The sequence below is a fragment of the Mauremys reevesii genome, linkage group 2 (assembly GCF_016161935.1).
Source record: "Mauremys reevesii isolate NIE-2019 linkage group 2, ASM1616193v1, whole genome shotgun sequence".
In the NCBI taxonomy this organism is placed as follows: Eukaryota; Metazoa; Chordata; order Testudines; family Geoemydidae; genus Mauremys; species Mauremys reevesii.
In genome coordinates, this window is record NC_052624.1 from 158,330,296 (window position 1) to 158,347,195 (window position 16,900).

General features: G+C 42.5%; 1 protein-coding gene across 5 annotated transcripts in view; it reads left to right on the forward strand.

Annotated features, from left to right (window-relative positions):
* Positions 1-13,050: 13,050 nt before the first annotated feature.
* Positions 13,051-16,900, forward strand: part of KCNU1 (potassium calcium-activated channel subfamily U member 1) — an 87,493-nt gene continuing 83,643 nt past the window's right edge. For all 5 annotated transcript variants that reach the window (XM_039521219.1, XM_039521220.1, XM_039521221.1 and 2 more), the window contains exons 1-3: positions 13,051-13,261; positions 14,672-14,797; positions 15,907-15,968. In XM_039521219.1, the coding sequence (XP_039377153.1) occupies positions 13,091-13,261; positions 14,672-14,797; positions 15,907-15,968 (359 nt within the window). In that variant the 5' untranslated portion in view covers positions 13,051-13,090. The remainder of the gene's footprint in view (positions 13,262-14,671; positions 14,798-15,906; positions 15,969-16,900) is intronic.

The window sequence follows — 16,900 nt, forward strand, 5'->3', positions numbered from 1 at the left end:
GTCTCAAATGAAATATACATAAACACATACTCACATAGGTGTAGAAACATATACACACATACATATATATATATAAACCTTCACATGCACATACATTCATGCATAAATATATGCACATACACACATATAAACATGTATATGTGTGTATATACAGGTGCATCCATGTAACACGTATATGTAAAGATATACACACAAATACATATGCATGCACAAATATGAGCATTTGTAAACATAAAATGTATGCATGTGTATACACAAGCATTTATATATACACATACATATTCTTACAAGTATAGATATATATTCACACATTGATTGAAACTGATCTGAGCCTTTCTCAATGAAATATAAAGTACTTAGGGGGAGAATATCTTTAACAAAAAGGTTGCTTTTCATAACCAGTTTAAAACTCTGCCAGTAACTATAGCATTAGTGCCAAATAAAAAAGAGAAAAATAAGATTAGGTTGCAGAGTGTAGAGAAGAAAAGTTTCTTTTTTTCCCCCAGCATTAATCAGAAAAGGCTGAAATGCAGAATATCATTTCTCTTGAATAAAATTGACAGAATATAAATCACTCTTAATACCTCCAATCCTCAAAAAAAAAAAATCCAAACCACAACCTGAACCAGGGAATAACAGCTTCTCTGCTTTGCCCACACTTTGTATGCTCCAAAGCCTCTCGCCTTGTCTAGTGATTCTGAATAATACAAGAAGCTGAGGCGTGTATATGAAACCTGGATTAATGTGTGAAATTTAATCTGTGGTTTTCAAGTACCTGGCAAATTCTGGGGAAATCAACTTTAAAAATTGCTCCCAAACAGGAACCAGGTATCAGATCTAGCCATAATATGTTGTTCACGACACATTCCTTCTTCCAGGCCATTCTTTTTATTCGTCACTGAATTTAATGTTAGTGAAAGGTGGCAGGTGGGCACTTTAGAGTACTATGCAGACCAAGGTCTTAAATTTATCAGCACAACAAATATTAATCTTATGATGGTAGCTCCTAAAGGCCCCATTGGGGAAATCAGGATGGTATTGTGCCAGGCACTGTACACAGGTAACGAAAAGACCCAAATAGCTTACAGCCTCTCCAAGAGATCTGACTGACAACCACAGGAGATTAAAAGAAATAAATGGGCAGGGGGTGAGGGACAAGGTAAACAGTGGAAAACTTTTTGATGGCTTAATGAAGAGAAGTGTCATCAGAACAACCGCGTAGCCACTGTTGAGTGATTTGCAGGCATCTCCAGAGAAGTGAATTTTAAAGGAGGGATTTGACAAGGATACAATGCAGCAACTGCTTTTTTTTTTTTTTTTTTACAGGGAGATCCCTCAATGAGCAGAGGGCAGCATGGATGTGAGCATGAAGGTGCCTGAAAGAAAACTGGAATGAGGAGGAATGATCTTCAATTGCCACTCTCACCGCAGTCACTGGTGAACTGCTACGTGCTCTTGTTAGCCACGAGGAGGAATGGACCCCTGGACTCAAGTGTCATGAAAATCCCTGTAGCTCTGACATTTAGCTGTGGTTAGGCATATCCTAGAGCTGATTGGAAATTTTCCAAGTTAAACTTGATGCAAATCTGTGAAAAAAAATTGTGTGTGTGTGTTCCTTATTTTCTGATCAACTTTTCCATACCCTGACTTCAGGGGAGACCTGTTGACAAGAATGCAGTGGCCAGAGAGAACAGGTTTTGTACCACGCTTCTGGGATACAAAGCTTACACTAGAAAAATTATTATTCTTCAAAGTTCCCTGAGAAACAAGAATTTAAGGTGTTTAATGATTAAAAACCTGATGCCCTTGAATATAAAAGTCAGATAAAAGAACTGCCAGGGACCCTAATGCAGCTGAAATGATAAACATAAAGGGAGCAATAATGAGTCAGCCTGAGGTGATTACATTCTCTAATTAGAACACATGTATCATTTAGGCATGTTAATCTTTGTCTGTCTGATGCAGTTTGGTTAGACTAACCTATATGCAGTGTAAGTTGTTTTTCCTTTTATTAGCATAGCAGTAGATGCAGCAGGCCAAACCATTACATGTATGGATGTTCTTCCAAACTACTCTGTTCTAAGTGAACAGCAAGACCAACAAAAGCATAATGGAGGAGGTTTTCAGAAGGGACTAAAGTGATTTAGGAGCCTAACACCCATTGCAATTCAGTGACATATGGGCAGCTGACTACATTAGTCTCCTTTGAAACCCCATGCCAGTATATCTGGAACAGGTAAAGGGGTTTGATTTAAAAGAAGGACTGACCCAAACTTTCATCCCAAACTTCAAACTGAACATGATGTAAAACGTGTGCTCTTTAAACATTTCAAGTCACTCTGTGTAAAAGTAGGGCTATAGAACTGGAAGCTCAGCTGGTGTAAATGAGTGTAGCTCCACAGGTGTAGCTTTGTTGAAATTAATGGTGCTGCAACATTTACACTGGCTATTGTCCCAGTTCTTTGAGAGTCTTGACAGAAGACTGCTCTTAAATTACCAGCATTGCTTTCTGCAGCACCTAGATGCTCCTTGGAGGTTTCTTAGGCCAGTATTCAGGAGGCAGGATCCTGCTTAGCGAAATACTTGTGACTGAATAACACAGACTCAGGTATGTAAAAGCCAAAGCACTTCTCCTGGATTCCTTGCAGGTGCCTCTGCAGGTATTACAGTACTAGACAGAATATCAGCAAGCCTCTCTTCTGGATTGCAACATCAGCATCACTGAAGCCAAAGGCCTAATCATTTTTACAGTCTGTACTGCTTTGCAGCCATGTTATTTAACAAACTGCTTGCCAGTTGGCCTGGTGAGATCAGAGATTGGCTTGGGAAAAGTAATGGCGATCCTACTAATAACATTCAGTGCCATTCCAGGCTACTTTAGGACTTTCATGCAAATGCTGGTAGAGTCTGGTTCTCACCAGCACTCTTGTCAATATTATTTACCCATTTTCCCCTGTTCCCCCCATGTTGTAATGACACTCACTCATTTAATTTTGACTGCTGAGTAGTTTGACAATGAGCTGATTCATTCTTATTTCTTTGGGATATTTAAATGTGGGTCCTTATGAACTTTTGGGCATTTTTTGGATGCAGAAGAATAACAAGGGCCTTAAACCCTTTGATTCCTACTTTAATGCTTGTAGCCATACCATCCTCCTCTTCTCCTGGAACAGATAACTATGCCTTATCTGCTGAGGGTACCATTAACATAATGATTTCTCTCATAGGTCATCAGCAGTGTTTGAACTCTCAGCACCAAAGTTCAAATGGTAGGGAAGTGTGCTAACAGTTACTGTGCTGTTACCTTGTAGTGGTAGTAGGTTGTTATCTTCTATATGAACTAGCCACGTGAGGAAAGCACAACAAACACTTGACATCAGCTCCTTGGAGGCCTCACTGCATGTTTGGTTTAGATATTCTGCCTAAAAAAAAAGTAGATAGAGTTTTATTGGAGCACAGTGGGAATTTCCCATTGGGAAATCTGGTTCATTTCAAGAGAGAAGTAAGACAGTCAAAGTTTTAATAAATAGCCTATGATTGTTCCCTGCCAGTCCAGTTCATAGAGTAACTAGAAGATATTAAACTGATAAGAACAGATACAACATTTAGATAATGTTTTCACCTCTTAGTTGTTCCCCAAATCCAGCTGTGCTCCTTGTCCATGGAACAGCGTCCCTCTTCTTGTGCACCAAGGAGTAAATTCTGCCTAAACCCACAATCACAGAGGGTCCTGTGCCACTGACGCTATTGTGAGTCTACTGCGAAGAAGTGGAGAGGGAAGAAGAGGGGGTGGCCAAAGCAGATGCCTCTGGCCTGATTCTCCCTTTCCTTTCTGTTTGGTTGCTCATTCACACCCATGCACAGAGAGTGCCAGATGCTACTGGATCAGAATGGTCATGTTTTGACACTCTGCCCAGATGTAAATGATATCACAAAGTGATGGAGAACTGGTCCCGGGGAATTAGGACTTCTGGGTTCCATTACCAGCTCTGTTGCTAACTCACTGCATAGGCTTGGGAAATTCTGTTCACCTCTTTATGACTTAGTGTCCTCATCTGTAAAGGGAGGGGGGGGGGGAACAGTACCTCACAGGGGGATTGCTAGTCAGTGTTAGTAAAGTGCTTTGAAATCCTTGTACTAAAGGTGCTATTTTTAGTAATAAAGTTAGCAATAATCATAAAGGGATATTAATATCCCTTTATCCACAAACTCCTGGTACTGTGTGCATATGAAGGCTCTAGACCCTGTAGACTTAAGACATAGCCAGCAGGATCCAACTGAAGACTAAATGAGCAAGAGGAGAGAGAGAAACTGCCTCCCGGAGAGCCTGAGAAGGCTCACAGGGTTTAATTTGCAGCTTCGATGCCTCAGTGGATATGTGGAATGTAATCATAGCTCTGAGTATACACGAGCTCCATGCAATGAACGTATAGTAATGTGGTAATGAAGCAAGCAGGGATCTGGATTGACACTGACACTTCAGGTAGAAACCCCATAAAACTCAAAGGTGAAGGCAAAAATGAAAATACATGTAGAACCCTGTTATGTGAGTTTGATGAGAAGAGTTGAATTGTAACCCAACAGGGTAGTAAGGATGGCCGTGGGGACAGAGCACTATTCTGGGACTCAAGAGACATGGGGTTATTTCCACTCACCCACAGATTTCCTTTGTGACATCAGGAAAATCACTTAATCCATCCTGTGCCTCAGTTCCCCATTTGTAAAATGAGAGAAATAGCACTGCCCTAGCTTACAGGAAAACCTAATGATTGTAAGGTGCTCAGATACTACAGTGACAAGGGCCCGATAAACAGCTAAATGGAAGCTTCTCTTTGAGCCTCTTTCATCCATGTGCTATCCATTGCAAGGTTCTTCTCTTGAAATGCCCCTATTCTACAGATGCAGGCTCAGGCATCTCTGTGGCTGCCCAAACTTTGTGTTTCCTTCTGCCATAACCCTAAGGGGTTTGCAGCAGGCAGGAATTGCCCCAGTGCACATCCACCTCACCCAAACCCATATTTCCCCCAGTATGCCTACATGCAGTGGAGAAGTCCTGGAGGAAGCACAGGGCAGATGGTTTTGGCTTTATGCCAGGGGGATGCTGCCAAGGAGGTCATGTGACCTATTTGCACCAGTGTAGCTGGCAGAAAGTAACTGGAGCATGGGGGGTGAATGTTCCCTTGAATGGGGTGAGTATGGACAATGGCAGCACAACTTTCGCCTCTCCTCCTAGTGTAGAAGGGTGAATTTTCAAAGTCTGCATAATGCAGAGATTGGCACCTTGGTCATGATCCAAACCACATGCATGCAGCCTGAGGGCTTAGAATATAGGAGCTTTGGCTCCAGAAACACAGGCCCTGGAAAGGAAGGAAGGAGACTTCCCCTCAGATGCTCCCCAGGTTCCCTGCCCCTGGCAGTTAAAAGCAGTGGGAGGATGTGGGCCACATTCTGGAATCACACAGGATGCTGCCAGGCTCTATCAGAGGGGTTCTCAAACTTCATTGCACCATGACCCCCTTCTGACAACAAAAAATACTACACGACCCCAGGAGGGAGGACCAAAACCTCAGCCTGCCTGAGCCCCGCTGCCCCGTGTGTGTGTGAGGGAGGGATAGGGGAAGCCGAAGCCCGAGGGCTTCAATCCCAGGTGGGGGGGGGCTGTAACCTGAGCCCCACCACCCAGGGCTGAAGCCCTTGGGCTTTGGCTTCTGCCCCAGCTGGTGGAGCTCAGGCTTTGGCCCCAGGCTCCAGCCTTGGTGACCTCATAAAAATGGGGTTGTGACCCACTTTGGGGTCCCAACCCACAGTTTGAGAACTGCTGCTCTAGCACACAACCTGTACTTTTCCTGGCTTTTGGAGGTGCCATGCACCTGCCTTTAAAATGCCACTTCTCCCAGTCCACTCTCTTTCTTCGAGAGCCCTTCTCAGTGCTGCCGGAAAAGTGCTGCTAATTAGGAGCTGTGTCTGTCACCGCCCCTTATGCACTCAGTCTCCTATTAGCCCAACATTTTTTGTACCCTCGTTAGTTTTAAGAGCCCCCATCAGATAAAACATGATTTCCAAATCAGTGTGATTGAGCCAATCAAGCAGGTTGCATAAGGCTGTTAAAACCCTTCGTTAACCTCAAGTATCCCTTTGTAATGACTGCCGAAGCTGAGAAAGCTTTGAAGACCAATTGAAAGGAGATTGTCAAGGCCAGAGACCAGTGGACAGGGTTCAAGAAGCTCATAGAGAAGGAACAGATCATCCTGAGACAGGCCATTGAGAGTACTGAAGAATCAAGCAGATGGCATGACCAGGAGCTGTCTAAGGTCCTGACCCTATATGCTCATTAAAGGGCCTGTGGCGCTATTGGCAACATTTGCAGAGTTCCCTGTTTTCACTTTCGTAATGAAAATATAAAACTGAAATTTTCAAAAGCCATCTTGGGGATTTGGATATGATTACAAATAATCTAAATCAGGGGTCCCTTAGAAAGCTTTGGAAAGATCTTAGGGTTTACCAGCGGTCTCCAAAGGCACCGTGTCCATCCAACAGGTCATGGTAACAACCAGAAAAGGACTCAGAACCTGCTGATCCTTAAAGCACAGGCTTCAACCAGCTAAGCTAAGAGACAACATCCATTTGCAGTTAGCAATATAAGGCCTATGATATCCAATAGAGCAATTCAGATTCCTTCCAGTAGAGGGCAGTGGCTTGTTTACACACTGGCCACTCTGCAACAGTGTTATCCCTTCTCTCCTTAGAAGACACTCTTCTTGCCTAGTGTCCGGGCTGTATTCCGCTGCAGAGGCAGCTGTGTCCCAGCAGTAGGTGCATCAATTGCCACCTGCTCATTCAGACAGAGCCTATAAAGCTGCTGGCGGTTGGCTCTGGCAGAGAAGCAGCACTGCCGGAACATGAAGGATTATTATTATCATCAAGAGAAAATGAGAAATGATCTCATTCCTAAAAAATATGCCGCTCTGAATATTCTCCACGCAAACGCGCTTGATCCTCTGTCACGTCGGGCAAGTTTCTCATATTAGGTAGAATAATGGCCTTTCTGAAGAGATATTAGTGGGTTATTTTCCTTTTGGTGCAAGTGGCGTTAAGATGAGAGGCCCTGGCTATTGCACTGTCAATTTGTTTAATGTTTATTAGAGGAGCAGGTGATTTCTATTAAAGGGAAGTGACAGACTGTTCATTAGGTGTAGATGCATGTTTATTAAATTGGAAGCCTAGAGCAAGCAGCCGGGCTCATTCACATCCAAATTCCAGGCCGATCCATTTTATTTTGCACCTGGAAGGTTCAGAGCACAGCTAAAGCAGAAGCAGTTCACCAGGCAGAGGATGGGAAAAGTGTCACGTTCATGCACAGATATCTCTTTGCAAAATGGAGACTGAGCTGGGCAAGTACAGCCTCTGCATCAAGCTTCCCCATTTAATTTCCCAGCATCCTAACTGGAGAGGGAATGGAGGGAGAGCACAAAGACGACATGAGGATTTTGTCTTTCAGCCCGGGCCTTCTGCTGCTGTTGTCAGGGTGTGTCCTGGCTCTTGACCTAATAGGAACATAGGAGTTTTTCAATGGATCCATCTAGTTCAGCATCCTGTCTCTAACAATAGCCAGCACTGACAAGAATTGTGCATGCGATGGGCAATTATACCATAACCTGCCCATAGGAGAAGATTCTTCCCTGCCTCCATCAGTTAGTGCTTCATTTGTGCTCTGGAGCAGCAGATTTTATATCCCCTTTTCTCTTTTATCCACTCTAATGTAACAGTGGATGTTTCTGTTATCCAAACAGAAGTTTAATCCCTATCAGTCCCGGCACCCAATACTTCAACTTTCATTCTTCCAGTCCAACACCACACAATTAATGCATTCCAAGATTAAATCTTTCCCTTTCAAGCATCTAGTTTATTAATATGCATACAGCTCGATCCATTAGCATTAGTGACACCATTGTTAGAATGGTGTGTCTGGTTCTGATGTCAGCACTTCCAATAAGATGTTGAACTATTCGAAAGGGTTCAGAAAAGAGCCAGATGAATGATTCCAGGTCTGGACAACTTGCCTTATAGTGACAGATTTAAGGAGCTCAACCTATGTAATCTATCAAAGGAAAGATTAAGAAGTGACTTGATCAGAGTCTGCAAGAACCTACATGGGAAAGAGAATTCTGGTAGTAGAGGGCTCTTAAATCTAGTAGACAAAGGTAAAATAGGATCCAATGGCCAAAAGCTGAAGCTAAATAAACTTGGGCCAGAAACAAGGTGCAAATTTTTAACAGAGAGGGTAATTAGACACTGGAACAATTTATCAAGGGAAGTGGTGGATTCTCCATCACCAGAAGCTTTTAAATCAAGACTGGATGCTATTTCCCAAACAGAAGTTATGAGCTTGGTACAGAAATTACTGGGTGAAGTTCTCTGGCCTGTGTTATACAGGAGATCAGACTAAATGATCATAGTGGTCCCTTCTGCCATTAAAATCTATGGACCATTGAAAACCCAGCCAGCCAGCCCTCCCTTCAAGGTTTAACAATTCCTCCATCTCTTCCCCCAGGTTCTAGTCCTGACACTTCCTGCTCCCTGAAGCTCTCTCACTGTGTGAAAGGCAGCCCCTCAGATAGTAGGTGCCACTTCTTGGCTACCATCATGTGATCCTGATTCATGTGCAGGTCAGAGCTGAGCTTCAATTCCTTGCTCAACCTGTGATATTTTATTTTTTTCTGAATCTTGTTAAGCTTCTGGCTCCAGGAATACAGTGCAGCAATGAGTTCTACAGGCTAACCAGCAGTTTGCACATCTGATTCTAGAAGTCAAACTTTCTCTGCTGTGTTGCACTGGTGCTTAGATCCTTCCATGATGGAGTCCATGTAAGTAGCTAGACAGAGCTTTGCCAACAGTCCCAGTGACTAGCAAGAAAGAAGAAAGCTCCACTTATGGTTGGCCAGGCTTCAATGTGCTGTAAAAAAGAGTAGCACTGCTTTAAAAAAATGGATTTTTCATTTCAATTTTCCCAAAACTACTAAGAAAGAAGAGCCAATGTTTTAAGCTTAATGTTTTATAAAGAAATGTTTGTTCCTCTCTAAAGTCCTCTTTAGGAATGGAGGATTGTGATGAACTCTGTGTCTGTATATGCATGGACATGTGCATACTAGTCTCTTAATTGGATGAATCAGATATGCTCAGGCGTGGGTCATAGGTTCTATATTGTTAGTACCTAATGGAGATTCTCTTCTAGCCCAAGTGATAAGGCTCTGTGATTTTGGAGAATGTGGACCTGGGATCTATCCCCACTGCTGCATTGAAGTTCTGAGTGACCCTATGTTGTGACATGGCGATAATCATCAAGTCCTGTAGAGCCACACCAATTTGTTACAGCAGAGATCATCTGACCATGGGGAATATGGTTAAGTGACTTAAGCACAGGCCTGGGCGTGAGGGAGTCATGAGCAGATCTGGTCAGGAATTTGTCAACCCTTTTTTTTTTCCATTGGAAAATGCAAATTTGTCAACACTGAAATTTTTTGTGGGAAATGGTCAAATTCGATAAATGTTTCAACTCAATTTTTTTTTAAATAAACCTAGTTTCCAAACGGTCAAAACATTTTGTTTTGACATTATCTGAACAAAATGTCTGGTTTGCCTGTTCAAAACAATGTTTTGTTTAGAAATTTTAGCTAATTATAGTAGAGAAAAAATGTAATGATCAAAATCAGAAGCAAATATTTTGAGTGATCTGAATGGAAACATTTTTTGTTTTGTGAAAATTTTCCAGAGTTTGACTTTTCATCCTAATTTGGGATGGGAAATTTTTTCGATGTCTCAAAAATGTTTTGTGGGACAGGAAAACGATGTGCAATTCAGCTCTGCTCCTGGGGGCTGACCCCAGCTCTCCCACTGACTTCTTGAGTGACCTTGAGTCTCTCTTTTTGTATGTCCACATCAGTGAAACATAAGCTACAACTTACAAAGAAAATAAAACAAAAATCTGCTCTCCGGTAAGCTCTCCTTCCTGGATTGTGTACCTGTCATTGTGAAGGCAGGACAGTGCACTGCTGCATGCTAATAAATCACTTTCTTTCCTTCTGCAGCTCTGTACTGTTGTTGAATGATTGTGATTTGTGACTGACTAAGTTTCTGCTCTGGGGACACTTGACTGAGAAATGAGCTGATGTTGTGTTTACCCAGCCCTTCACCCGTCTGGATGCAAAAAACATGCAAATGCTGCCACCCAGAGGCAACACCTCCATATGGCAGCACAGGCATGTCTACACGGCACACTTTTGTTGGCATGTAGAGTACATACACTGGTATCCCCCCAGCACAGGTATAAACAGCAGTGTAGATGGTGGGGCACTGCATAGGTAAGTTCCGTAAAGACATGCCTGAAGCCAGTGTGTATATACCCTGTCAACACTGCTATTTTTAGCAGCTTAGTGTCCTGCTGCCTCCTGACTGCTGCAGCCTATCCCTGCTTCAGGGAAAAACTGTGGCAGCAGGGAAAGGTTCTGGCATCTTCCTGCGACCAGAGCCTTTCCTCACCACAGGGCTCTGGCAGAAGGAAGCTAATGAAGTCTTTCCCCGCTGCCTCCCCAACACCAGAGCCTTTCACTCTTGCATGTAGCTATGCATTAGAAACAGGGAGATTGGTTTCAGAGCCAGAATAATATCATTTTTCACCCCACAGATTATAAACACACAGGTATCACTTCACTACTGAAAGTGAGCTTCACTCTGGAGTGAGCAAAAGATCAGTTATCTCTGTTTTACAGATAGAAAGCTGAGGCATAGAGTGATTAAGTGACTTACTCAATGTCACATAGTAACCTGTGGCAAGGCCAGGAACTGAGTCCTAACCTGGTGCCTTAAACTCAGGACCATCCTTCCTCCCAAGTGTTCTATTTTAGGTCATCTAGGAGGGCTTCTGCCTACAGTCCTTGGTGCTTCTGGATTGAAACTTAGCTCTGGTAATATGCAGGGGACATACACAGAAAATCTTGCCACCAGATGAGGTTACACCTTAGAGAAATCCCCTTGGAGAGTTCTGGCAATGGCAGATTCCATACCTGGCAGTTCCAAGCAGGGTCAGAACTTCAGACAATTTTGGATTGTTTACTCCCTGTAACCTGTGATCTCAAAACCCTTCCAGAAAATCCAGGCACGGAGAGAGGTTGTGAGTACACAGCCAAATTCAGTGTGTGTGAACAAAACACGCAAAACCAGGGGAAAGTTACTCAGCTTAGGACAATAGTCTTTTTATCTCCCTCTGGGAACTTATTTCAACAGCCTTCAATTCCTGGCTCAAGCATTTTGGAGTCTTAGATGGGTAGCTGATTGTAATTGTGGCGTGTCAAAGTGTAGAGGGACATACACAAATAACAATTCTGCCAGATGACAAACTGTCCAAGTACAGTCTTCACCATTCAAAACACGTCCCATTAGTTCCAATCACTCACAGTCCCTTTTGGCACTTCAGATGGGGAGTATTAAATAATGACTGTATTTAAAGGCCACAATAATACATTCTGTGCCCACCAGACGATGAGTTGCTAGGCTGTTATTTTACCACTTGGTTTTCATGTGCATGCATTCCCCCATTCAGGAGAAATCATCACTTTCACACTCAGCTGGCCTGATTGCATGAAGAAGAATCTGATTGCATTATTCATCTGAAAGCTTCATAAAAGACTTTAAAACTCTTGAGGAGCCCTAGAGCTTTTGATGAAATTATATTTCAGTGGGGTGGAAAAAAAAAAGAAAAGAAAAAAGTACTGAGTTAACTGGTTGCATCTGAACCCAACTTAGCAGCTGCAGATCTGGTGGCTGGCCCTGAATGGAAGAAGATGGGCTGTTGTTTTTATTGAGCAATTTATTGACTATGGCATATTGTGCTACTCCTCTTCTGTTTTTCTCCCCTCTGGCCAAGTTATGACACCAACCCTTCAAAGAATCCTTCTTATATCAGAATGCAATAGCTTGCCAGCTAATCGCTAAGGAAATGCTGCCACCTTTGGACAGAAAGGTAGAACGTCAACTTCTCCTGAAGAACTATTTTTTCCTTAAAGTATGTTGATGAAATTTAATAAACCAGTCTTCAGACAGAAGAGAAAGAGAATTCCCTTGGTCAATTCCGGCCATCTGAGCCCTTTTCATCACCTCTTGTTTTAAAATACAAATATCCTATTGTTTGTATTTCTCTTTGAACTGGTGGACCCAGCCAAGAACTCCCAACTGATCACCCCTGCCCCAAATATTATGGATGCCCCAAAGTTGAAGCTTTTCTGTATCCAAATTTGGCAAATAACCCCAATTCTTATGGCATTATTATTTATATTACAGTTGTGCCTGGAGCTCCAGACTGAGATGGTGTTGTACTAAGAAACAGTCCTTGCCCTAAGGGTTTACAATCTAAATAGACAAGATGAACAAGGAATGGAAGAAAGGAAGGATTTTTCTCCCTGTTTTGTAGATCGGAAAGTGAGGCTCTGAGAGACTGTGAGATGCTCCTTTTTTTATACTGTGCTAGAGCCTGCAATTGAACCCTGATTTACTGAGATCCAGTCTAATTCTTTAATCAGAAAACCATCTTTTCTCTCTACTAATATTATTTATTAAGAAGAAGAAGCTCAGAGTTTGAGAGTAGGATTGTTTGAAAGATTTTCAGTGAAAAAGCTACGGGTTATTTATGAAGTGAACAGTACTACAATGTGTCAAGTATCAGAGGGGTAGCCGTGTTAGTGTGGATCTGTAAAAAGTGACAAAGAGTCCTGTGGCACCTTAGAGACTAACAGATGTATTGGAGCATAAGCATAAGCTTTCGTGGGTGAATACCCACTTTGTCAGATGCATGTACTACAATGTGTTATGACTGCAAAGAAAAATACACCAGTATCGCTAATAATAAGAGATAGCCCAAATTAAAAAAGCCCTGGATCCATCTTTTTTGCATCTCCACCTCTTCTCTTCCTGTAACAGCAGTGACATCACAGTGCTGCATGTTGATAACGATGTCACAATGATACTACAAAAGCATGGTGTGTCTTAGAATGTCACAGAGAGCAGTGGAGGAAGCTGAGAAAGAAGCAGGCAGAGGGAAATGACTAGTACTAACCTGCATGAGGACAGAACCTTCTGTACAAAATACGTGCAATTGGCTTTTATCCTCTCCTCTTTGTCAATTTTCTTAGGAGGTCTGTTCCTCATAGTAGCTGCCAGGGTAGCCAAATATGCTTACAAGTTCATCTCAAAGTGCATTCTCAGCACAAAGGTAAATACAAAGTCTTCTTGAAGTAGTGCATGTTTGGGTGCTGACATGGGAAAATCTACATTTTGGAAGTCTTGGGCCTTTTAAATTTGGCTACAAAAGAAAAGGGAAAGGAAACTAATAGACAATCAGACCTAAAATGCAAGTGTCTGAATATTGTGGTGGGAGGAGATGCTCACAGTTTTCTACCCACAGAATAAATCCGCATTGGGTATATGTTCTACTAATTAATAGCCATACCTATAGGACAAGAAAGAAGCCTGCAAATGTGGTAAGCTAATCACAGTTAGCTGATGCTGCAAGGACAATGAAAGCCCCAGTCCTGGGTCATGTTGGGGTCACATATAAGGGAAAAACAAAGGGGTGAATCTTGCAGGTCACATTAAAACAACAACCGAGAGCTGGGATATTCCAAGGCATACGTGAGAGCAATGTTTAAATGATCTAGAGTTCATAGGTTGAATTCATTCCTGGTGCAAGCAGGAGTGACATCTCACAAACCCCATAGAAGATGTGCTGGCTTACTCCTGGGTGAATTTGACCCAGTTTCCTCCAGTCCAAGGTTACAAAGGGCCATAACATAAGGGTTGTTGACATATGTCATCCATGAGAGCATAAAATACTCCATCATCAGACAGGCCACTGGTCCAGGCAGTCCTGTATCCTATCCCAAACAGAGACCCAAACAGAAAGGCAAGCAAACCTAGCATAATGGATCTGGTCAAATGCACAGTGCTATGTACGGTGAGTAAAATGTCGTTTCCATTCCCTGCAGGCAGTCAACTGATATCTTGAATCATGAAGTTTGATTACTCTGGAATACTGTTTAACTCACATTTAAGTTGTACAGTTATATGGCTTATTGATGGTGATAAACCTATGTGGCTGTTTGCCGGAAGAATACTTTCACTGCTTTCTTTTCAGAATAGTGTGTGTGCATATGAGTATTTGTGTGTATGTGTTCTGTGTGTTTGCGCTCAGGTGAATATCTGTGGGTTTGGGTTTGTGTGTTATGGGGTTGGTCTGTGGGGGTTTGATTTTCTTCTGACAATTTGTTTTCATTAGATGCCAATCAGTTATTAATTGACTATGTGGCCATGTGACTACCATGTGGCAGAGGAGAAAGTAACCTATATGCTGTTGTGATGTGACAATGGGATTCTGTCATGTCTGTCCAGCATGACTTCTAGCAAAGTGAATCTCAGGACAGCTCCTGCCACCTCATCCAAGGAAATTCTTCCTGCTAGCTCACCTGGGAGAGCTGCAGACTAGGCACCATATAGGTTTCTTTCTAGTCTGGCGTATTGTACTGGATGCATGTTGCAGGATCCCATTCAGTGGCTTTCACGATCCTAGCAAGCCATGTAAACTCTGGTACTTCCTAGGGTCCCAAACTATTTGTGTCTCTCTTAGGGGGAGCAAAAACAACGTGCTCAGTGGCTGCCCAAAATGAGGCAAATTTCAATTCGCTGGAAAGGAGCCTTCCTGGAGTCAGTGGAGATGATGCTGTCAGCTCAAACATGTGTGGGGCGTGTGCTGGTAAGTGGATTGGTTAGCAGGGTTTTGTCCCCTGCTAGGGATGATAAGGCCTGTCAAACAATCTTCTGAGACTCTTTAAGCAAAGTGAAAGCCCATTGGTGGTGCTCCAGCGAACCACACAACAATTCACCCTGTTCCTCTAACCAGACATGATTGGGGTGGTAGGGTAATCTGAAAAGTCTCCTTAAGCAGAAGAAATACAAAATGAAATGGTAGATATTCACAGCCCTGGGGTCACTCCAGGTCAGGATGGAGGCAGATTGCTGGGTCAGGTTGCACAGTCACTCTATCCTGTGGATAATCAAAGGGACTCAGTCCTCATGACCCATTGGGTGCTTGCCCCCTTAACCAAGACTGCAAGTACAGGGGCCAACTATGACAGCAATTTATTTATTTAATGTCACTCGACTAGACTGAAAGTACCTTCTCCTTCCATCAAAGAGTAATGATCTCTGTTCACTAATGCAGATGATGATGACTGTAGTAGAAATGCCTGTAAATGAAGTTATTCTGAATTAATAAACAGAGAAACTTGCATCTACCCAGTTTTTTAATGTACACAGATCCCTAGATGTACCTGGGACTTTATTGCAGAGTGTTGCGTAGACGCATACTGCTTTACATAAACATGAAAGAAAACACCTCTCTCTCCCAGGACGCTTACAATCTAAGTCAAATAATCATTATGAACTAGACAAAATCAGGCACAAACCTGGACCATATAATACTGGGAAGAAGATCCATCAACAGTCACTCTTCATTTCCCCAAGTGCTGGGTCAAATTACTGCCACTTGTCATCAGAACTTATTGCCCAACTTATCTGTCCTTCCTCTGTGTATTAGGTATTGGTAAATTGGCATAATACATTAGATTTTACTGCAGCTATGTCGATTAACAACATATGAGCATCTGTTGCGACTGATCTAAATTAAAAACCATTTCCTACCTTTGTCACAGAGCTCAGATAACTGATTATTTGTTTCCTGACATTCTTCCCAAAGTCACAGATAAATTCCACAGGGGATACTCTAGCTGTGTTTTTGGAATCTATGTCAGTTTCAGACAGGCAAGTAACATGACATCTCCTGCTTGATGCCTATGTTTTTAGGTGATACTGGTGTTCCTACTGAGTATTGGATCCCTCATCATTTACTTTATCAACTGTGCCTTGTAAGTAGAATCTAGGCATTTATCCAAAATGTTTATTGCTTCCTTATACATGGGAACAAGCTGTAGAAGCCCAAAATGATATATGTTCTTAAAGGGTGGTCTTGTGTCTACAAACACAGGCAAAAGGAGCCTAAGAGAGTTGCATACCCCGCTCCTATTGAATTTCAATGGGAGTTGCATGCCTAACTCCCTTAGGCTCATTTGGAAATGACAGCCTTATTTTAAGGAGGAAGTGGCCTTATAGTTAAAATCCAAAAATGGGACCCAGGAGTCCTGGGTTCAATTGTTAAGTCTGCCAAAGACTTCCTTTGTGGCCTTTGCTGTGTCACTTAGGGCCAGATTTTCAAATCAGTTCCCACCTAGGTAGGGTGACCAGATGTCCCGATTTTATAGGGACAGTCCCGATTTTTTTTCTTATACACTTGCTATCTGGTCACCCTACACCTAAATAAAGTGGCCAGATTCTCCAAAGTATGGTGCTCAGCATCCTGGAGCTCTCACCTGGGCTTCTGGAAATCACTTCTGATCATGTGACCTCATTTCTGGGGACTGAGCATTTTTTAACCGCTGACTCTGAAACTCTGTCTGCCTTAGCTCCCTTGCTGCAAAACAGGGATAGTGATATTTCCCTGCCTCACAGGGTTGTTGTAAGAATAAATTTATTAACACCCATGAACTGCTCAGATGCTAAGGTGAGGAGGGGGCATATAAATAACTAGATAGATAATAGATTCTCTTATAGCAAACTCCAAATCAAGTTGGCTCCAATTAAGAGTTAAATTATCTTTTTTTTCCCAACTGCTGGTGCAGCAAAGTCAAATAATATCAAGCTGACAAAATCCAGCTGCTTCTCCCATCATCCACAGCAATAAAGAAGATAGCTGATGATTCTACTGATGATGCATCAGGCAGAATAGAATCCATCTAGTTTC